The 23,798-nt window shown below is 41.0% G+C and overlaps 1 protein-coding gene across 1 annotated transcript; it reads right to left on the bottom strand.

Annotated features, from left to right (window-relative positions):
- Window positions 1-1,591: 1,591 nt before the first annotated feature.
- On the bottom strand, window positions 1,592-18,386 carry myoz1b (myozenin 1b). Its single transcript, XM_079577322.1, has 5 exons — window positions 18,175-18,386; window positions 8,947-9,113; window positions 8,619-8,688; window positions 5,683-5,866; window positions 1,592-2,064 (listed from the first exon to the last, which is right to left on the bottom strand). Exons 1-5 carry the CDS (start codon window positions 18,257-18,259, stop codon window positions 1,830-1,832), a joined length of 741 nt encoding a protein of 246 aa, XP_079433448.1. The 5' UTR covers window positions 18,260-18,386; the 3' UTR covers window positions 1,592-1,829.
- Between the last annotated feature and the right edge of the window lie 5,412 nt (window positions 18,387-23,798).

Genomic DNA, 23,798 nt, shown 5'->3' on the forward strand with positions numbered 1-23,798 from the left:
TGGATATATTTAAAGAACAAATAAATGTAAATACCATATGAAAAACTACTCTAATCGTCATTAACATTCCGTATTCATTTGTCTTAGCAGGTATTCCTCTTTATAGCGTAAAAGTCAATGCGGTTCTATTTAAAGTTGGGAACTTTGCCCAAATGCACAAAGACCAACACAACGCGTTTCCTCCAAACAATTACTTTGGCAGAAGCTCTTTCCCCCCCTTATCCAGCGGCCTAATGACTCTGGAAACAAACCCGTATGAACTGCATAGGGCCAAGTGAAAAAATAATTATGTTCTTCAGTGTTTGCGCAGGGGACACTATAGCGAGTATAATAGCTGTGAGCTTAACCATTGTTCAGAACCCAGGGAATGGGGAGTTTCTATATTGAAAATTACAAACTTATAGATTGCAGGGGTTGAAACCACACTAGGACCAAGACGATAATTATACTTTGCAGAAAGGGGGGGGGAGAGGAGTACTGCGTCTTGTATTTTTGCTTAGGTCGATAGTTTTTCAAGCCAAATTTTAGTAATATTTCGTAGCAACATTTGTATTGCACCCAATAGAAATCAAAGCCCCTGTTAAAGTACTTCCAAAATTCAAAATATATCATCAATTCCATTAAAACATTTCCAGGGGAGAACTTCCAGACCCCAAACCCCACATTCTCCTGCATGATCTCTCTGGCACCGCCATTCATTGGTATCACTCTTACCTCACATAAGGGACCGAGTGTGTGGTCTTGGGGGATGCAAAATCCAGACCTCACACTGTCACCTGTGGGATCCCCCAGGGCTCCATTTTTGGTCCAACCCTCTTCACTCAGTAACAAACCTGTGGGTCAAGTTTCGCCCCACGTCTCCTTCGACAATCATTTCACCTGGATCTGCAAAACATCCTGCTTTCATGTCCGTAACATTTCCAAACCATGGCCCTCCCTCTACCTCACTGCTGCACGAAAGCTTGTCCGCTGTGCTCAGAACAGCGCTGCCAGGGTCCTGATGAGCTATCACATCGACTCCATCCTACACACTCTGCACTAGCTAGAGTACAAGATCCCCCTTCACACCCATGACTGCACTCCACACCTCGGCCAGGACCCAGTCAGCGCCGTCTGCTCCCGCCCAGGACACGCTTAAAACGATGGGGTCTTTGAAGCCTCTACTCACTGTGGGATATCCTCTTGGACCACCTCAGGGCTCTACAGATGGTGGCTGCTTTTAAGAAAGGACTTAAAACCTTTCATTTCAGAAAAGCATATCCCAACAGCCAATGCTTGTCTTTGAATATGCATTGTTTGTTGTTATTTTAATTCTGTCGCACACTTTGTGATTTCAAGTCAGTGTATTATTATTTGAGCAAAACAGTGATTGAGAAGATCAGCATACAGCAAACTCGCCTACCTCCGCTATAGTAAATGTCTACAAGCATCAATCATGTTGTCTGTGTATGTTCAATGATTGAATCTCATGGTCAAAGGCAATATTGTGTAAAGGTGAACTTTATTGCATAAATACATAAAGAGTGAATCAGTTTCTAAAGGCTTACTGCCAGAAAAAAAACTTGAGTAAGACTTAAATGACTAGATTTGAAATAAGAAAGTGTAGTGTGTCCATTCTCCAAAGACTCAATCCATGCATTTAGTAGGGATGTAGCAAATATGCAATTCTTAGGGTGTGATATGATAAACAGTCACAATATTGTTACATCCCTAGCGTTTAACATTACATGACCTCTCTTCTTTCTTTCCCTACTTTGCTTTCACAAGTATGTTACAACTTCCTGTCCGTTTTGTCCCTGTGTTCCTGTTCCTGTGTCACATGCAGCGGCTCAGAGGTCTTCGGTCTCTCCGTCGAAGGGCATGGTGTCCAGCTCCAGGTGGATGTGGGAGTTGTCCTCGGAGCAGACCCAGCCGATGGGGGTGCGGTTGAAGGAGGGTCTGGAGCGGACGTCCCCCTGCATAGATGGCAGAGGCTCGGGTTCCTCGGGGTCCACCGTGAACTCTGGGATCTCGAAGGTCAACGTCTTACAAGGTTTCTCCAGGTTTCCGAAAGGAAGAGCCGTTCTGGAGACAAGAGAGGAGTTCCATGGTTTGACAGAATGATAATTTCGACAGAAAAATGTGACAAAAAAGTGACAAAAGAGACGAAAAGGCCACAAAACAGTATAAAAAACGCAATAAAGGAGTAACAGAAAAGGAAAAACAATGTGTGGAAAAATTTGATGGAAAAGTGAAAAAAAGGTCAAAAACACAGAAACAACGTGAGAGTTTTGTAGGTCAAATGAGGTGATGCGTACCTGTCTGGTACAGGTATGTATGAACTCGTCTAAACTCAGGTAAGAACATATCACAGTATGGAAGAACTGTGTGCCCTCAGTCACGCAAAAAGACCAAAGATGTTGTTAGCATTTGGCCTCTCCCAATTTATTCCTATAGCTCCAAACGGGGGTTGAAGTTAGAAGCGACCAAGCTCTTCTACGGGCACACACAAAGAAAAACGGTGGCCTATTCCTTACCAGGAGAAAATGCATGTGATAAAGGCGGGGCTTAAGAGGTCAACCTGTTCCTGTCGTTCTATCTTTTACTTGCTGTCCTTAACAAAATCTTGGGCTATTGCTTCATTTGGGACACTGCATATAGGACATTAAAGGGGCTCGATGCAAGTTAGCCATTTTATACTCACTACTGCCAGTTGTGGTGAACAGGTCTGAGCTCACTCTACACATTAGGACATTGTTGGAACATTTAGGGGGAGGAAATTAGATAATTTTACCATTTTTAAACTCTGTATAGACCCTTTAAGGTGGAAAAGCACTGTATAAATTGAAACCGAAATGGAAAGAAAATGTATATATATCGCATTAGTATTGTTATCGCAATATCAAGAAACTAACTCAATATCCCGATAGAGCCAGCCCTAATCTCAACAAGAAATTTCTGCAAAGAGAATTAATTTGGGCAAAGTCTACAGCAACGTTTCGAGTTTATTCCTTGAAAACTATACCTACATAGCCTGTAATCTTGTTTCTTTAAGCCAAATTGGCCCCGACACGTTCACTCGCGTTTGTTAATTCAATTTCTGGAGTTTTCTGCTGTTCACTCTGCTGATTCAGACCCATTAGTCGCTGCACGGCTGCTCCCATACACCGACTTAAAACTGGATTAAAAATAATGACATTTGTTCGGTGCTGCTGCAGATGTAGGGAGAGGAAAGCGACATTTAGAGGCTGCTGTTGTCATAGTGAAGGGAGTCGGAGGGAAGCAGGTAGAACGAAGAGCGATTTATTAATAGAAACTTTTTTTTTTTCTTGCCGGTAACTTACAGCGTCGCCTTGGAAACCTACCTGAAAAACCGATGAGGGAGAAAACAGGTGCATTACGGGCTGGTAATGAGGGACTATTTGACAAGAGGAGGAGGTGATTTAGTTTGTCAGTCATTATGCTGTCAACGGGATTTCACTGAGATGATAAAAGGTTTCAAGAGGGTCAACCAATTTCACGAGAATCTATTTCGAAGGGGTAGAGTTTGGAGACATCGAACTCAAGCTGTTTTACATCTGCATATCTTACAAAAATCATCATACATTTTGACTTTGGATGTGATTGCGTTAAAGGCAGGGATGTATAGTATCGCACCCTCCTATTCGAGTAGTGGTCGCTCCGTGGTACTGCAAATTCCTTGGGCTTAGAAAGACTTTTGTCAAAGAGTGTAATGCACCGCCATCTTGAAAATCCTGGGCTTAGTTAAAAGGAAATTCGAACAAACACATATGACTAAAAATGTGCAATGCTCTTCCAGTTTAAAGAGTTCAAGAAAGGATGTTATAAAGCGCACATTACAAACACGCCATTTCAGGGGGTACATTGGAATCCCCATTGGTTTATTATTATGGAATATGCCAGGAATCCCAGAAACGACACATTCCTAAGCTCTCTTAATGGCAAATTGTTAACCGCAGCAGCAGCTCGACCCTCTCAGTCCTCGCCTCAACAGTGTCAACAGTGAGCCTATTATATACAGTATAAATATATAGTGCACTGGACTGAGATTAAGTGCCAGTGTATTTCCAGAACCACAACTGACCACTATAATGACCTGACACACCAATTTTCATTTATACGTTAAAGTATTTAGCTGCCATCTTAAAGAGACTATATGGATTTTAAAAATGTCAAAATTATGTATTTTCCTCCCCCTACATGTTCTAACAATGTCCTAAGGTGTAGAATGAGCCCAGATCTGCCTCTAAAATCCTGCACTGTCACTCAAAATGGTGTTAATTCGGGTCTGAAGTGCCGTCATGCACAAGCTTAATGTAGAAGGTGCAGTTACACTTATGACCTGAGGTGGCAGTAGTGAGTATAAAATGGCAACTTGCATCTAGCCCCTTTAACACATTGAGTGCCAAAAACGAGTGCCAATTTTTATTTATTACGAAACTAGACACTCTAATAAACCTTATGTGTGATTTTGGTAACTCTGTGATGACCAGAAGTGAAATAAATGACGATTCAATTCAATTCAATTCAATTCATCTTCATCAAAAACTTGTGAAAGTCACGATCAGGATATTTTATATATTATTGTGTTTCTTTTCTTATTTTAGTCCAAGGGGGACGTAAACCTGCTGTAAACCCGACACTTCTCTCTCGCGCGTTTGACAAAGCAGAGAAGGATTTTAATTTTTCTCTGAGTTTTTAAAGCAGTACTAAGTAACTTGTTTACCTTAATAAATCCTTTTCGTAGTCCCTGTGGGGGTAATACAAGTGTTTATGGGATGATTGGAGGGTCTTTCATCTCCCCCTGGTGTCTCTGGCCAGAAAACCATGTTTGCAACTTGACTGCCACCGGTGCGGAGCAAGCAATACACACTAATGAAATCACGAAGAAGAAGCTAACATGCTAACGGGCAAAGCTAACTGCGGGCTAACGTCACTTTAAACAGTATTTACAGCCAAGTTTGAGTGAAAAAAAATATTTCCATTGTATAATTGGATGCACAGTAACCCTCTCTCCCTTCACCTTTCCTGTCTACTCTCCAAGACAATTAATAAGTTAAAAAATCGTAACTTGCTACTACACCTGCAGTTGCACTTATGGCCTCTAGGGGGAAGAGTTACTTAGTACTGCTTTAAATGGTTCAAATCGGTCCTAGGACGGCTGAGAAACATCCTGTTAAAGTCTTCAATCTGAGAACCAGGCTGTTTAAATGCACACGCGATAAAAAGCGACCGATAACATGCGGTGTCAACAATGTTGTCGTTGAAAATTTATTAGCATTTGCCGCTTTCCATAACACTTGTGTCCGTCCAGAGAGGAAAAATGGTCTGGATTGTTGGCACTGAACTGCTAAATGTGTTGATGTCAGTAATCGACAGCAAAAGCTTCAAATTGATATGTCTAAATTAAAAACACAATCCCTTTTCACCTGCAGTGTCTCACGTTAAATGAGATAAATGACAGCTTTAATTATGAGGATTTATATTCATTTTGGGCAGGTTTGGACTATCCTGAAACATGCCAATAGGGTTTATTCCCCTTATAATGAGAGAAACTCACCTGCAGAAGCAAAGAAAAACATCACATTAAGCATTCAAGCTTTATAAGTCTTTCCCATCCATTGTTTCAGCTTTATTTCTTTGCTCTGGACAGAAAAAAGTTCATAGTTTTGCTTTGTTTACCTGTTGAAGCTCTTGTACTGGGGCAGCTGGGCGTGCATCCTGATGGGCCCCGGCATGACTCCCTTCATCGTGGCCACCAGCACCTCGTCGCCCTTCATGGCCCGTTCCCATGGAGACACATAGGTGCGCACGTACTGAATCCTCCTACGCTCCTTCTCCTCCGCCTCGTTCACCTCCGTTTTTTCTGACACAGAGAGAAACAAAGGTGCGTATGACCATTAGATAACCAGACTCGAGAAGTTGCTTAGTTTGTTAATGCTGTCGTTGTCAATGAAAGTGGGCAGCTTTCCTTTTCCAGTCCTCAAGCTTTAATAATGGCTGCAGGAAGGCCAAAGGTGTAGCCATGATTTCCTATTCATTAAAAGAACCTTAAAAGCTTCCCATGAACTGGTAGTTGAACATTTGAAAGATAAATATAATACTTTCTTCTCTGCGCTACACTTCTATACACGTGCCAAAGTATAAAGTAAAACTTGGCTGTCAGTATTTTCAACAGCAAATACTTTATGTTAAGTAATTATTTGACAGAGGATCTATTCCTTGTATCAAAGTTATATTTAACCAGTAGTAGCTTTACTTTTACAACAAAATCAAGCACTTTAACCTCTTAACTCAACAAAAGTGATTTAAACTGATCTTTTTCCTTGTGTTGTTGCCGTGTTGTCGTAACCTTTCTTGACATTTATTTTCATTTTTTGTGGCTGTCTTGTGGCTTCTTCTGTTACTCTTTTGTTGCCTTTTAGTTGCATATTTGTTGCTTTGTCGTCACTTTTGTTATCGCTTCTTTGCTGTGTTTTTTGGTGCTTTGTCCAAGAAGCTTTTGGATTTGGGTAAAGCCAAACTGGAGCAAATGTTCTCGGTTCAGGTGGAGGTTAAAGGGACTATACAGAGTTTAAAAATGTCAAAATTATGTCTTTTCCTCCCCCTACATGTTCCAACAATGTCCTAATGTGTAGAATGAGCCCAGACCTGTTCACCACAACCAGTGTTAATTTTGACAACATATGTTATTATAGTTTTAGTCTTAGTCTTTTGACTAAAATGTAATTTCATTTTAGTCGCGATTTAGTAAAAAAAAACATTTCTATTTTAGTCTAGTTTTAGTCGACTAAAATTGCATGTCAATTTAGTCGACTAAATTTAAGACTAATTTAGTCGACTTTGCATTTATAATATTCATTATAATTATATTTAATGAAGGTCCTCGACTTCATGGGGCTGCTCCACATGAACAAAGCTCAGACCTGTTCATTTGGCAGAAGATTTAAATGATCTGAGGCTCTTTCAGACGGTCAATAGATGTTTGGATGATTTTAGTCTCTACTTTTCATTTTTATTTAGTCTTATTTTAGTCGACTACAATATCTGGACATTTTAGTCATAGTTTTAGTCTCATGAGAAACTTTTAATTTAGTTTTAGTCCAATTTTAGTCGTCAAAAATATCACTTTGACTAAAATTAAGACTAAATATTTTTGTCGACGAAATTAACACTGACCACAACTGCCTCTAAAATCCTGCACTGTCACTCAAAAAGGTGTTAATTTGGGTCCGAAGAGCCGTCATGCACGAGCTTAATATAGAAGGTGCAGTTACACATATGACCAGAGGTGGCAGTATAAAAAGTATAAAAATGGCTAGCTTGCATCTAGCCCCTTTAAGAGGTGAGTAATAATAATAATGCTTACACTTGTATTACACTTTAAAAGCCTGTGTTACTAAGTTTCTCAAAGCGCCACACTGTAGTTACTAGGGATGCACCGATACCGATACCTGTATTGGGTATCGGGCCGATACCACATGCTTGCACTCATACTCGTACTCATTCATGAGGTCCCGATACCAGAAACCACTTGACGTGTGGTCGGTGCTGCTACATGTGTAACAAACTGGAGAATTCTTTTGTGTAAATACAATATTCTACATAGAGCTGACTTTATTACAGACGACACTCCCTAAATCAGAGTCTGTGCTGGATTTAACCAGAGCTAAATGTTGTTAGTGCTGCAGCGTCTGCAGTGTTCACAAGAGACAAGCTAATGTTGATAAATTAGCCGCTAACTTGTGGCTAACAGCGATTCTTACACTGTTTTATGCCCAGGGGCTTATTCGTCTGAAAAACTAACCCAGTGACTAAAAAAATATCCATATTGAGCGAAAATGAGCTGCAGCAAAACAATCAAAATGCTGTAGCTACTGGATAAGTTGTTATAAACCCACGAGAAAATCTACACAGAGCTGAAGTAAAGGTGAAAAGAGACTATTTAGCTGCAGTAATAAGTAACATCTCAATACTATTGTTACATAAAAATAGATAAATTAATAAAGCACAGGCATTGAGGAGCTTTTGGACATGAGCTGTTCTGTCTATGATGGACAGTGCAATAAAAATATATATATATATTGAATCAAAAATAAAAACAAAATGGCATCTGTTCAAACCTGGTATAACTTATCTTACAAGTGTTGCCTACTTTACTCAAGGAAATGTAAATGAGTAAATGAACTAATTACTAACCAATCTGCTGTGAAAAAGTCAATCTATAAACCGCCTATTCACTTCAAAAAGTCTGTTGAAGAAAATGCCTTGTACTCGTATCGGTATTCGGTATCGGCAAGTACTTAAATCAAAGTACTCGTACTCGTATCGGTTTTAGAAAAACTGGTCTCGGTGCATCCCTAGTAGTTACTATTCATTCACTCCATACTTGATGGTGGTACCGAGCCACCCTTGAGGTAAACCCAGACCTTCTAGCTGTGAAGCACGAGCGCTAACCACTGCGCCTCCGTTCCACCAGCTTAGCTCAACCACGGCTACAGATGGAAATGAGCTCCATGATCTCACATATTTCCATATCCAATATTCATAAATATGAATTGTGGCTTTTCATTTGATTAAATAAATGAAACAAATAATGAAATGAAATCAATATCCACCATGCTCTTTGACGATCTCGGGTTTAGGTGGAGGTGTTGGAGGAACGATCAGCAGGTGCTCCAGGTTGGCCTGGAAAAACAAAAAAAAGAGAGATTCGAAATTAGAAGAAGAGAATCTGCACGAGAGGCCGTTTACAGCGCTACAAAAATAAATATATATAATTTTCCTTGAACAGTATGGACAGGTGTATGCATTTAGCTTTGTCTTAGTGAGCAGTTTCAGTTTTTCAGTTTTAGGTGGAAAAGGTAACTTGATCATATTTAGTATCTAGCTGTGCCATAATGAAACCAAGGGATTTAAAGCGATCACTTTGTTTACGAGACTGACCAGGTTCTCGTTGGTGATGATGAACCTCTCGACGCGCTGCTGCCTCATCTGGAACATCTTGGAGCCCTTGTTTTTGAACAGAGACAGCTCCTCCAGCATCGTATCTTTAGGCGTTTTAATCTTTGTTCCCAGGTCAAACTCCGCGGCCTCCGGGTCCAACTCATCATCTGTGGGAGAGTGAGGGGCGGAGAATGAGACGGTGAAGGAGAGGGGAGAAGGGGAGAGGGATGTGAGGAAGAGAGCGAGAGAGAGAGAGAGAGGAGGCGGCAGAAATGGATTATCAGGTGGATGAACAGATGACACCAATCTGAATCTGGTCTATACATGAAACTTGTCTCATAAATCCAATCAAGCAATGTCATACTCCTAACACTGAACCACAGAGCCTTTGTATACGACTACTGCAGATTCTGACAATAACATTTGCTCTGAATAATCAAACTGCTACTTGCTGTCCCCCTTAATCAGGTGGCTATGGTCAGGGTCAGGGTTAGGGACAGCAAATGTGCCCTACTTTGTGTTTCACTCACACATACACGTCTTTTTATAATCTAGGTGGTCTTGGCTTTCAAATGAGGTATCACACTGGCATAAAGGCTGTAAGCTCTCCTGTCAATACCCTTTGAGTTTTGGATATGCATACCATTGGAGACAATAACTCTGACCCTAAAACTAACCCTAAGAGGGCAGACAACAGGTTACAGTATCTACACATGCAAAACTGCTTGACAATTTGAGCACACGAGTGAAGAGCAAGTGTCACATACATATAGTCATACATGAGTTTAACACACCAATATTGCATTAAACAACAATGTCTACACGACACTAACGTGACAGTCTTTCTTTATCTCTTACGTTACACAAAAGAATTGTACCCAACACAAGTCTGAAGGCGAAGCTGCCCTGCAACAGAGTGTCTAGTTCAGGCCCACCAGAGAGCACCTACTTGTGTGCGTGCGTGTATGGTTAATACCGACTCTCCCCCATTCATTCTCAATGGTAAATGTGGCTGCAGTACACTTTTTGGCCACCAGCGTCAAATTGGGGGCGCTGTTTCACTCCATTCGCAAAGTTAAGGAAACACTGTTGTGGTGTCTTGTTGTTTGTCAATCACAGATCAACCAGTTTTCCAACTTTTATTGCAAAGGTTGCTGACATCAACAAAGGTACGTGTTAAAAAATGAGTTATATAAGAATTTATGCTGAAATTACACTTTCGAAATGATCTAATGTGCCATTTCTTTGAGTTAACAAACGAATGAGGTAAAGTCACTGTAGGTACTGTAGATACAGTTGTTGTTTACACTATATTGCTACAATTGTTGATTTTGTTCTACTAAACTACTACTAGACTTTTTCCATAATTAACATTTCTTTTAATGTAGCATGTTATTTACATAGATAGAATCAAATGCAAATGCTCGGAGTAGAGTCGCTGCTCCTTCACGTCGAAAGGAGCCAGCTGAGGTGGCTAAGAAATCTGTTTCGGATGCCTCCTGGTCGCCTCCCGCAGGAGGTGTTCCAGGCATGTCCTAGTGGGACAAGGCCTCGTGAAAGGCCCAGGACACACTGGTGGGACTATGTCTCCGAGCTGGCCTGGTGTCGCCTCGGGGTCCCCCCATAACAGCTGGAGGAGGTGTGCGTGGATCCGGAAGTTTGGGAATCTCTGCTGAGACTGCTGAGACTGCTGCGACTGCTGCCCCCGCGACCCGGCCCCGGATAAAGCGGAAGAAAATGGATGGATGGATGGAGATTCATGCAAATGTGCACCGAAAAATATAATAAAGTAACTATTGTTATTTGCAGTTATGTGTGTTTCACTCTTGACATTGCCGTGTTTGGCCCGCGACCCACAGGCACTTTTTCATTTTGGCCCTCGGAGACAAAAAGTTTGGGCACCCCTGGTCTAGTTAGAAAAGCGGGGTGCCAAGCCTTCCCACAGGTAACCCAAACTCAAGCCGTATGTGCAAATAGTAGTTCTGTTCGCCTTTCGACTTCATCTCCAGCCTGTCTCCGTGACAAGTGGGGGGGAAAAAATGTTGGGAACTCCTGGTGCAAACGTTCGATCTTCCCCGTACCACAAAGCTTTTAAAGGGGCAGCTCTTTACTGAGGGGAAGCCCTACTATCTCTTCTCTCCTCCCTTCCTCTTCCCGTCGTTCCTCAGCTCCGCGATGGAGAGATTTGATGAATTTTACTGCTCCCGCGGGACACGATGCCGTAAACCAGCGCTGGCTTCCTGCACATGCATCGGAGTATCACTCATAATACCTGGAGCGCAGCCATAAAGCCGCGCACACACACATACACATACACATACACACATACACTCGAAGCATCTATAACCTGCGCAGAGGAGAGGAGAGCAGTTCAGGGTAACTCGTAAATCAGAGCGCTCAGGGGGGATATTGATTGGAGTGTTAATTCAAAGCCATGGGAATCTGGTACGGGCTGCTTCAGCTGCTTGTGCTGACTGGAGTGAAATGGCGCAGATGGAAGAGACGAACAGGGGGACAAAAGGTTGCATTCATATTCTAATACTAAAGTAGGGGTTGGAGCCAATACTACTACTCTTCCTTTCTGAGGCCAATTTCTACTCCGCACTTGACCACCCCTAAACCAGTGCTTGTGAACAACATGTGAGATTGAAGGAAGTAAATAAAACTCAACATCTGATTGCCAATCTTTACCAAAACAATAAAGATATTTAACTTCAGTGCACTAACATGAGCTTTTCTACATTCACAAAGGAAGATGTGCTCTTTTCAGTGGTAACATTTTATAATATAACAACTAGTCATGAAGGACAGGACTTTGTTTTGTCATAGTTTGTTCGAATGGGGGGCGGACTGGCCATATGTCCATTCTGGAAGAGCACAGAAGGGCCTCTCAATTTTCTCCTTAACCTCTTACCCCGCGCCTTCACCGAGCTCTACCTAAATCTAAAAGCTCAAAGGAAAAGCATCGAAATAAGCGACGAAAGAGAGGATGAAAACGGAACAAAAATGTGCCAGAAAAGCGACAAAAATGTGACATAATGTGGCGTAACACATGACAAAAAGCAGCGAAAAACCAACAAAAACATAACAAAGCAACAAAAGTGAAGAAAAAACGACAAAAACATCACAAAAAGCTACACTTTTGTAGGTCTTAGCTTTCAAATGAGGCGTTACACTGTTGCTCTCCAGTTGAGAAGCTTTTAGATTTGGGTAAAGCCGAACTGGAGAAAATACACTTGGTTAAAGCAGTACTAAGTAACTCTTGCCCCTAGAGGCCATAAGCGCAACTGCAGGTGTCGTAGCAAGTTGCGTTTTTTTAACTTATTAATTGTCTTGGAGAGTAAATATTACGCTGACAGGAAAGGCGAAGGGAGAGAGGGATATTGTACATCCAATTATTAAATGGAAATATTTTTTTTCACTCAAACATGGCTGTAAATACTGTTTAAAGTGACGCTAGCCCACAGTTAGTTTTGCCCGTTAGCCTGTTAGCTTCTTCTTCGTGATTCTATTAGTGTGTATTGGTTGCTGTCTGTAAAAAAGGTGGCCTGTTCCTTTAACATATGTCTTTGTGAAAGTTAAGCTAACTTGGGTTAGACTGGTCAGAATCCAGGGCCGTTTTTAAGTCTCAGTCCGCCCCTGGGTGTGTTTTCGTTTAGGGCCATTTTGACCCGTGCCCCACACCTTTATTTAGGCTTAGAACCTTCAAACCAGCTCTTTCCCATAATTAAGCAAAGGTTTTTCATGTTATAATTGTGTAGAATTAGGTTTAACATGGAATAACCCATTGTTGTTTCATGCGAACAGCCCCGCCAATTAAAAATACGACATCTCACAATGTAACAGTTACAAGGACAATTCCACCACTGAACCACAGCCTGTCCTCCATTTCCAAACACTATTATCATAGAATGAAATGAATGCCACCTATACGAGGGCAATGGGACAGAGAAAAGAGGTGTCAAGGAAATTGGATGTGTGTCAAGGCTGCACAGGTGACAGCTCGTACTTTACATTTATGAGGCCCGGTTACGGCGTATAGTGTAAGTGGAGATGAGACAATCGCAGACAAGTGGGTGAACGGAGGCCATCCCAGTTACCGCGGGCCTTAAGTGGGTTCTACCACGGAGAGTCAATCATTCAATCGCACGTTCACTTTCATATAGGGCAAGTAATATGTCTCTTAAAGCTGGGGTTTCTTGTAGAAGAGTACATTTATTTTTTGGGTTGAAGAGGGCACATGATGAAGAAGTATTACCAATATTCACCACAATGCTATGCCTGGGTAGATTGGTGAGGGCTCATTTGAAAGCTAGAAATCCCCTTTTTTCTTCTTTTTTGTTTACTGTGCCGTGTATTAATAAAGAAATCAGAAAGCATTTCAGTTCAAAGCCGCTTCTGACTGAAACAGTTTAGCTTTATCCATTCGTTCATTAAAGCAGTCCTAAGTAACTCTTGCCCCTAGAGGCCATAAGCGCAACTGCAGGTGTCGTAGCATGTTACGATTTTTTAACTTATTAATTGTCTTGGAGAGTAAATACTACGCTGACAGAAAAGGCGAAGAGAGAGAGGGATATTGTACATCCAATTAAACAATGGAAATAATTTTTTTCACTCAAATTTGGCTGTAAATACTGTTTAAAGTGGCGCTAGCCCGCAGTTAGCTTTGCCCGTTAGCCTGGCAGCTTCTTCTTCGTGATTCTACCAGTGTGTATTGGCGGCTCTGGCCCGGTGGCAGTTAAGTTGCAAACATGGTTTTCTGGCCAGGGACACCAGGGGAGATGAAAGACCCTCCAATCATCCCATAAACACTTGTACTACCCCCACAGGGACTACGAAAATGATTTATTAAGGTAAACACGTTACTTATTGTAACGTGTTTACCTTAATATTGTATAGGACTATGGCCTAATAAATAACAACGGCTTAGTCTTATTGCGCTTCATCAGTCTGTGTCACTCGTTTCTCAAAGTGCTACATGAGGTCATTATTCATTCACTCCACACTCTATGGCAGTAAGTTGCTATTGTAGCCACAGCCACCCTGGGGCAGACTGACCATTAACCACATGGCTATATGCTGTTTATATCCTGATCTCATGTCAGTGCCCTCTGCTGGACACGTGTGAAATTCTTCCCTTTTTAGTGGCTGGAGTGAGCATTCTGGTTATTTCTTTCAGAATCCATAACATCTCAGTGCATCATCTTGTGTTTAGGTTAAGTAAAGAAGGGAGAAAATTAAAGCAGCACTAAGTAACTTTTTTACCATAATAAATCCTTTACGTGGTCTCTCATCTCCCCCTGGTGTCTCTGGCCAGAAAACCATGCTTGCAACTTCCCTTGTCTGGGTCGGAGTCACCAATACACACTAAAGGAATCACGAAGAAGAAGCTAACAGGCTAACGGGCAAAGCTAACTGTGGGCTAGCACCACTTAAACAGTATTTACAGCCAAGTTTGAGTGAAAAAAATTATCTCCATTGTGTAATTGGATGTACAATATCCCTCTCTCCCTTTGTCTTTTCTGTCAGCGTAGTATTTACTCTCACGGACAATGAATGAGTAAAAAAAATGCAACATGCTACAACACCTGCAGTGGCGCTTATGGCCTCTAGGGGCATGAGCTACTTAATACTGCTTTAAAACTCCTTGCTTATGTCTTTTCTGAATATTCTGTTTTGTTACATAGCCGTCTCAAACTTTCATTTTTGTTTCCTTTTGACTATATTATTATTATTTTTTTTAAAATCTTGTCTAAGTATTGAGGGTTTGGGGAGACTACTGAATATACTGCACTGTATTTTGTCTCAAGGGGAACTCTAGTGTCCTAAACTATAAACGGTAAGTCTCTATCACATTTGGTTCTGAAATTATGATCACAAGTTGCCACTCCGACGATATACTGTATGAATTCTATTTCCTTTCTGCACCTGACGCCCATCCCAAAGCATATTTATAGCCTTGTATGTCTGTGTAACATTACAGCCTGAGAGTATTTGAGCTGCTGTATCTTTTATATGTTTTTTTAATTCCTCTTTGCTTTAGACTGCCCCCTCCTTGTTAAGTCCTGGCTGGGTTTGGTCCAAATGGATGAATCAGCAATAACCAGAGCCAAAAAAAAAAAAAAAAGAAGCACCATCCAGACCTCATGTTGCCTCACGGAGAAGCACCTGTTTCTCAAAATGACCAAAACATTTCCTTCTCCAGCAATCTGCACCCGTTACAAAAAGTATAGCTCCAAAAGTATTTATGACAAATTTACACTTCTAAATAAGCACCCGTTTGCCTGGAACCGTTGCGTGGGAAGGCACAGATGGCGACTTTGGACGCAACTCTTAACATAAAAAAAAAAGAAAACTGGGTCTTTTCCCCTCGCAGGTGAAGTCTGTGAAGTTATTTCTGGAATAAAAACAAGGCAGTGTGGCTGTGTGGGGGGAAGTTGGCAGAGAGGAACCCGAAAAAACGCAATCAGAAAGTGCAGCGCCGTAAAGACAATGCTAACGGTGCACAAATGGAGCGAGCCGATGAATTATTAATGACGGTAATAAAGAGGGTTTACAATGCAACAGTTTAACAGACATAAAATAAAGTACTTTGGGGACTGCATGAGGCTTTTACAAACAGCGGGCGCAGGAAATTGGGAGATATTGCAAAGTTTGGATCAGGTAAGTTTACATAGTGATCTGAAGTGCGCCCCCAAGCAGAACATAACACTGGAATTACTTTGGTTCCTGCTATACGAAATGTGTAGCTTAGGGACCTGCGTGTTTATCGGTCAATAATAGATACAGTAGATTGGGCTGTGCTGCGCTTAAAGGTTAAAAACGTGTGGTTAGAAACAAATACAAGCAAAAACGCAGATTTAAGTGGATGTGAATAGAGTCTCAGTAGTATTGTGATACAGTAAGTGATTATGATGAGTAATACGTTTACCTTAAATTGTGTAAAAAAAAAAAAGTCAGGTGTCCAAAGTTAATAAACCAAAATTTTGATTTAACGTTTATTGAAGAGTTAAACTTGAAAAGTGCACATTAACACAATACTTAACAACGTGCTGTGCAACTGTTACTGGAACAGACATACAGATAGATACATAGATAGATAAATAGATAGACAGATAGATAGACAGATAGAGAGACAGACAGATAGATAGATAGATAGATAGATAGATAGATAGATAGATAGATGAGTCCTGATAGATAGATAGATAGATAGATAGATAGATAGATAGATAGATAGATAGATAGATGAGTCCTGATAGATAGATAGATAGATAGATAGATAGATAGATAGATGAGTCCTGATAGATAGATAGATAGATAGATAGATAGATAGATAGATGAGTCCTGATAGATAGATAGATAGATAGATGAGTCCTGATAGATAGATAGATAGATAGATAGATAGATAGATAGATAGATACATAGATAGACAGACAGACAGACAGACAGATAGATAGATAGATAGATAGATAGATAGATAGATAGATAGATAGATAGATAGATAGATAGATAGATAGATAGATAGATAGATAGATAGATAGATAGATAGATAGATAGATAGATAGATAGATAGATAGATAGATAGATAGATAGATAGATAGATAGATAGATAGATAGATAGATGCTGTTTAGCATCCGAGTTCTCGTCGTCTTGATGCTAGGACAAGGTATTTTTCACCATAGGTGAAATGTTACGGTGTGGGGCATTTCTATTGAACAGAAGCCTGGCTGTGTACCACTAGTTAGTGCTACTGACAGTTATTTGTAATGTAATGTTTTAATACTGTGTGCACCTGCCCAGGGACTGCAGATGGAAATTAGTATTTGCTAAATCAGGTACAAAGCATATTTTCGTAAGATTAATGTATTTTGTACATTGTCCCTGACAAATAAACTAATAAACTAAACAAAGAGAGACAAAAAAACAGTAAAGAAATGCTTGCAGCGTGGTCACACTCGAACAAAAACATATGCATTTTATCCAATTTACAGCAACCTCTCACACGGCCTCTTCAACCATTTTTGTGTTTAATATTACCCTTTTAATGCCAACTGCTGATCTACTCATCCCATACCTACCCCCACTGGTCTTTTGAAAGGATCTCTGGTGCGTGGTATTTCATCGGTCTCATAATGTTGACAGATTTGTGGCGGCAGAGGGTCTGACCGTGCTCCTCTCGCTGTAGGAGACGCCCGCTGCATGTTGAGGATATGTCAGATATTATGTTACTGCCCCCCATGTAAGCCTGTTTAATTACAGCCTCATAAGAGCACATGATTTACACCACAGCTGTGGATCTAACCAGCGTTTGGACCGGAAACATGGGCTCCGGCTTACAACGCCATCTGACTGAAATCATTACAACAGGTGCAGATACAATGATTAGTACACGACTTTGCTATGTAACACCCGGATCAAATGTGGGGTTCTTACTTTTCTAAAATGCATGCACTGTAAGAGAACAGTTATCTCGAAAAAATTCTAAGTATCCAAACAGTTAATCAATGAAAGTAAATGAGTATTTGTTTGCTGTTTACTTAAGGCCAAACAAAGTACAAAATTGAAGATATTTCCATGGGACACACCATCAGTTTTCTTAATTTGAATTAACATTAAATTAAAAGAATTGAAATTGATATTATTTCAACTTCTGTATGTTTTGTTGTTTGTTGTTTTACAGATTTCCTCACAGTGACAAGAGTGAAAAACAAGATCACTCCAAGTAGTAGTAAAAATTACTGTGTGATAAAACTACTCCAAGAATTACAGTTTAAAATGTTACTCAAGTACCGTGTAACTTAATTATTTATCAACCTTTTTTTAGCCAGGATAGTCTCTTTTTCAGGGGAGTCCTGGCTCTAGAGGAGAATCTATTGTACATGTTTTTTGTTGTAGGGGAAACCGGAGTACCCGGAGGAAACCTACGCAGACACGGGGAGAACGTGCAAACTCCACACTGAAAGGCCCCGTCCAGATGGGAATCGAACCCAGGACCTTCTAGCTGACCAGCCTCTGGCCATAGCAGAGCACTCTTGGAAAATGTATATAATAAATTAAACAAATAAAACTTGAAGACAAACAGAGAATGATGGTGAGGAAAGTGAAGCGCTATAGCCCTTGTATAAGAGTGGGAGAATCAGTTTATTGAAATTAATTGTTATCTAACTATGAGCAGAGTAAGGATACTGATACCCTGGGTCAAATGAAAGAAAACAAGCACCATGTACCGTTCTGGCTGATGTTGGTGAGGTCCGTGATGATCTTGTTGACCTTCTTCCTCTTGTTTGGAGGGGCAGCGGTCGGCAGAGGCATGGCTACAGCACTGCAGACGAACAAACGAACACAGACAAAGCTTTCATTAACGTAAGAAACACAATACTTTATGCCAGTGGTTCTCAACTGTAGTCATGTGGCTTCAGGATCCACCTACAACGTATCACGACAAGTCACGACCCAAAAACAATATTTATTTTTCAACTTTTACTCAAAGTATTTGATGGTTAGGCCATTTGTTTGTGTTTTTGACAACAAAATGCAGCAAAACTTTGAAGAGCTCAGTCGATTTTGGCATTTTTTCTGAAATCAGTTGGCTTCTTCTTCGTGATTCCATGGGGCCTCCGGGTCGGAGCAGGGAAAGCTTCAATCATCCCATTAACACTTGTATTACCCCTAGAGCGACTACGGAAAGGATTTGTTAAGGTAAACAGGTTACTTGGTGCTGCTTTCATTTTGTCCTTACTTTACTTTATGAACCTAAAAGTTTGCAGATTCTGTCCAAAATGATCAGCAACATAATGATAAATGTCTCTAAAATATGTGTGTGTGTCACAGGTTTTAAGTTTAATGGTTAAATTTGTTGTGAAGGAGTGGCCAGAAGTGGCAAGAACTCAAACATATTGACAAATAAAAAGGAAGTGAGTGCTGAGAATTGTGTAACCAATAAAAACCCATAGAAGGAAAAGTATATATAGCATTTATTAAATAAACAGGCCCATAATAATGGTAAATGTCTAAACTTTTATAGCGCTTTTCCACCTACATTAGGCACTCAAAGCGCTTTACAGTAAGGATCCACTCACCCATTCATACTCTCATTCATACACCAGTGTATGCAGACACTGGGGGCAATGTGGGTGAAGTGTCTTGCCCAAGGACACAACAACAGTGTACACTTTCAGGAGGTGGGAATCGAACCCCTGACCTTCCGATCATGAGATCGGAAGGTCAGGTAGCACTGGTAGAGCGACAGTGGCGCTCTACCATCTGTGCCACTGTCGACCCTAATAGGCCCATAGAAAAAGAAGAAGAACTTTATTTATAGGTGAAACTCGGAAAATTGGAATATCGTCCTGCCTGGTCCTGCTCCGTCCTGCCCCATCCTGCTCCATCCTGCTCCATCCTAAATGGTCTCCCCAGGGTCTCAGAGAGGTCTCTGTGGTCTCAAGCAACAAATAGTATTATTTGTTGTCCTCAAGTTGTGAGACGTTTGTGACGTCCCTGTAAGGTCTCCGAGACCTGTCTGATACTTAAGGAGATCTCAAAGAGACTATTCGACTCTTTGAGATCTCCTTTGTATCCGATAGATTTCGGAAACATTACAGTTTTACGATTGTGACGTCCCTGTAATGTCTCTGAGACCTGTCTGATACTTAAGGAGATCTCAAAGAGACTATTCGAATCTTTGAGATCTCCTTTGTATCCGATAGATTTCGGAAACATTACAGTTTCACGTTTGTGACGTCCCTGTAATGTCTCCAAAACCTGTCGGACACAAAGGAGATTTCAAAAAGACTATTCGACTCTTTGAGATCTCCTTTGTTGTTATAAAGGGACATTACAGGGACATCACAAACGTCTCACAAGTTGAGGACAAAAAATGGTGTTTGCAACGTTGCCACAGCTGCTTGAGACTGCTGCCAGTCACAGCAGTCTCCTAAACGTCTCTCTCCGGCATTTTAGGACATGTTAAAAAAATGGGTTCAAGGTATCGACCACAAATGCTGCAGCCGCCAAACCCACACATGTTCCTTTAACTAGAAGTGGCATTTTCCACTTGCTTGTATTATTTGTGTCATCTTCTGGAATAGGAGACTCACCGACAGAGTGGTCACTGCTTTTTGTCATGGCAGATTTTTCCTTTAAGCCCTTCTCCAAGTCAGAGATGGTTGCTAGAAGCTCCATCTCTCTAGACTGCAGAGCTTTGATAGTTTTCCTTTGCTTCTTGTTCTTTGATTGCAGAGCTTTGGTTTGGCCTTGTAATTCTCCCTCCTCTGTAGGCAACAGGTTTAATCTTGTAGACAGTTGACCATTTTCCGTTCTGAGCGACTCAATTTCATAACCTTGAGCTTGAAGTTGGCTCTCATTTTGCTCTGAACGCCTCTCTGAGTCAGAGACGGTTGTTAGAAGCTCCTTCTCTCTAGACTGCAGAGCTACGATAGTGTCACTTTGCTCCTGGTTCTTTAATTGCAGAGTTTTAATTCTGCCTTGTAATTCTTCCTCCTCTGTAGACAACAGGTTTAATCTTCTAGACAGTTGACCATTTTCCGTTCTGAGCGACTCAATTTCGCAACCTTGAGCTTGAAGTTGGCTCTCATTTTGCTCTGAACGCCTTTTCAAGTCAGAGATGGTTGTTAGAAGCTCCTTCTCTCTAGACTGCAGCTTTTGATACTTCATTCCTTGTTGTTCAGTCCATGCTCTGTGTTCAGCCTCTGTGACACAGATGACCGCTTGAAGCTTGGCCCGATCATGAATCAATTCCTGTACACGTTGAAAGTATTTTTCGTCATCCTGCTTCTGTTGGCTCATATACTGTCGCTTATCATCTGTGATTTGTTTTTGGAGACTTTTAATCTCTTCTTCTGATCTCCTCTCAGCCTCTCTCTGTTTAGACTGAAGCTCCGCTATGACACCCTTTAGCCGCTGGATTTCGGCATCTTTCTCAGACTCATCAGTCCTCCCAGGTTGTGCCACTTTGGACGTTTCATTTGCAGGTTCTGTCTGTGCGAGTGACATCTTCACACTTTCACCTTCTGCTTCAGTTTCCAGGGCCACTTCTGGGTCATTCAGATTTAGATCGTGAGCAAACCTTTGCTTGCTTTCTGGACTTTGAGCGTCCACCATTTCTTCATTCGTTGGTACAGACGCATAGGTCTTTGTATCCAGTGACTCTGCCTCTTCCAAAGTGAGCAGAGGTCCTGGGGTCTCATTAACATTTGCAGCTTGGGCTTTGAAGCGTTGGAGGTGGTCTCGATGATCCATTCTCTCAGATATTCGGTCTCAGATTCGGTAACGTAAAACCAGCAGGAGTTATTTCAAAGTCTCATCTGATGGCACTACTGAAAGTGTGTCCTCTGATGGCATCTGACTGTATCTGACCCTATAATGTGTGTTTCCAGCGTTTCTATGGCAACAGCACTGTTCCGTAGGTCAGTATGATGTAACATTAGAATATTAGGAGTTCCAAATGGAATGTTCTTAATTTAACGTGACCATGAAAATTCCTTGTTATAGAAACAGATGGTGTCTCTGGAATCGCCCATATATGGTCATGTTTGAAGCAGTTGTGGGCGAAAACAAAGAGGAGAAAAATGTTAACTTTCTAAAATTTCTCCAAAACTACTTTAACAAATGCTGAATTATCAATATAGTTTTCTACCCAATAAAGATGCAAAGGCTCGGAGAGGAGCAAAGTAGTTCAACAGACCATAATTGCATAAATAACGGAGAATGCTAATATAATGCTCCATGTTGGCATCATGCTACATGCTAACGTAATGAATGCCATTTTTTTTATTTATTTTTTTGCTTCTACTGAACAATTTGCTGTGAGAAAACCTCCATATGGCCCCGATTTAGACTTGACTTCATTTGAATGTGATAAATAAGTTGTATCGCTAAAAAGAGTGGAAAATGGTGTTTCCTTCCCTTCGGCAGTATCTATCAGGTGTCAGCAAACACAGTGCATAGCATAGCTTTCGTTGATCTATAAACAATAAGAAAAGGACACAGCCGCAGAACAACTTTGTTAAACATGATGTGCAAATGCTTTTATGCTTAATAATTAATTATAATCTTAATAATCTAATAATTTACATTTAAAATGTAATTTCATATTGTATACAACACCAACTCCCTGTACAAGAAGGGCCAAAGTCGCCTCCACCTTCTGAGGAGACTGAGGTCCTTCAGAGTGAGCAGGCCTCTGCTCAGGACTTTTTATGACTCTGTGGTGGCCTCTGCTCTCCACTACGCTGCCGTGTGCTGGGCCCCGAGCAGCACAGAGCGGGACAAGAACAGACTGAACAAGCTGGTCAGGAGGGCCAGCTCCGTCCTGGGCTGCCCCCTGGACTCTGTGGAGGAGGTGAGGGACAGGAGGGTGTTAGCCAAGCTCACCTCCATCATGGACAACACCTCCCACCCACTGCACGGGACTGTAGAGGAGCTGTGCAGCTCTTTCAGTGGCAGACTGAGACACCCTCAGTGCAGGACGGAGCGCTACCGCAAAGCCTTCATCCCCACTGCTGTCAGACTGTGCAATAAGACTGTAAAGTAACATGTGCAATAATCTCTGTATCAGCTGCACTTTGTTAACTCTGAGTGATCTTCTTGAACGCCGACTGTAACAAGTGAATTTCTCCTTTGTGAGATCAATAAAGGTTTATCTTATCTTATCTTATCTTATATAAAGGACTTACGCTTCCGTAAGCATGGCATAAACAGAGCAAGAGACCAGCTCTGTGTAAATTTGATTAAAATGATATTTTCCTGACTAGCTAATTCCAAACAAATTGAACCACATGCTTAATATCAAAGGTGAATGTGAATCCTTTTATTTATCTATTTTATATTAGTTGTTATTGTTTTTTAATTTCTTTGCTATAAATGTGTATACATTCGTACGTGGTCACACATATATATTTTATTTTAGACATACTTTTATAAAGAGCTGCATTAGAGGGACTATACGGAGTTCAAAAAGTATTTTCCTCCCCTACATGTTCCAGCCATGTCCTAATGTGTAGAGTGAGCTCAGACCTGTTCACCACAACTACCAAATCCTGCACTGTCACTCAAAAAGGTGTTAATTCGGGTCTGAAGTGCCGTCATGTATATAGAGACTGCAGTTACACGTATGACCTGAGGTGGCAGTAGTGAGTATAAAAATGACCAACTTTCAAACCTAAATAATGGTTTCATGCTAAATGAGCCCAATCAAATCTTTCTAGGGATGCAACGACTAATCGATTAATCGGCGACTAATCGATTAATCGGCGACTAATCGATTATTGAAATAGTCGGCAACAACTTTAATAATCGATTAATTCTGGTTCAAACAGACTTAAATGGAGCAAAAATGACATAAAAATGTAGTATTCTTGATGAAAACCTACTTTGTTTTCATAGTTAGGGTCTGCAGTGTTTTGTACATTGTAAATTTCATGAATAAAGCCTCCAACAAACATTTCCCTTTAGTTTACTCCATCAACACATCCTCAAGCAGCGCCACTTAAGCTACATGTGATAAAAAAACAAAAAAAAAATACAACTTTCCAACACCATTCACAGCCGGTAGATTAAACGATTACAAAATAATCGTTAGTTGCAGCCCTAAATCTTTCACTGCATTGACCACTGGTCTGTGGCCCTCCATGGCATATACACCCAAAGTGGCCCCCAATGAAGAAAGCTGCTAAAACTTAATCACAAAAAGCTGCCACCCCAGTAAATGTCTTGCCACTCCACACTGTATAACCAATGCGAAGCTACTTTGGTGCTTGGTACTTTATTGACAGGACAATTATAACAACTTTATTGCTAAATAATGAGCCATGTGCCAACTCTTGTGACTCCA

This window comes from Gobius niger (genome assembly GCF_951799975.1).
Source record: "Gobius niger genome assembly, chromosome: 19".
Taxonomy (NCBI): Eukaryota; Metazoa; Chordata; class Actinopteri; order Gobiiformes; family Gobiidae; genus Gobius; species Gobius niger.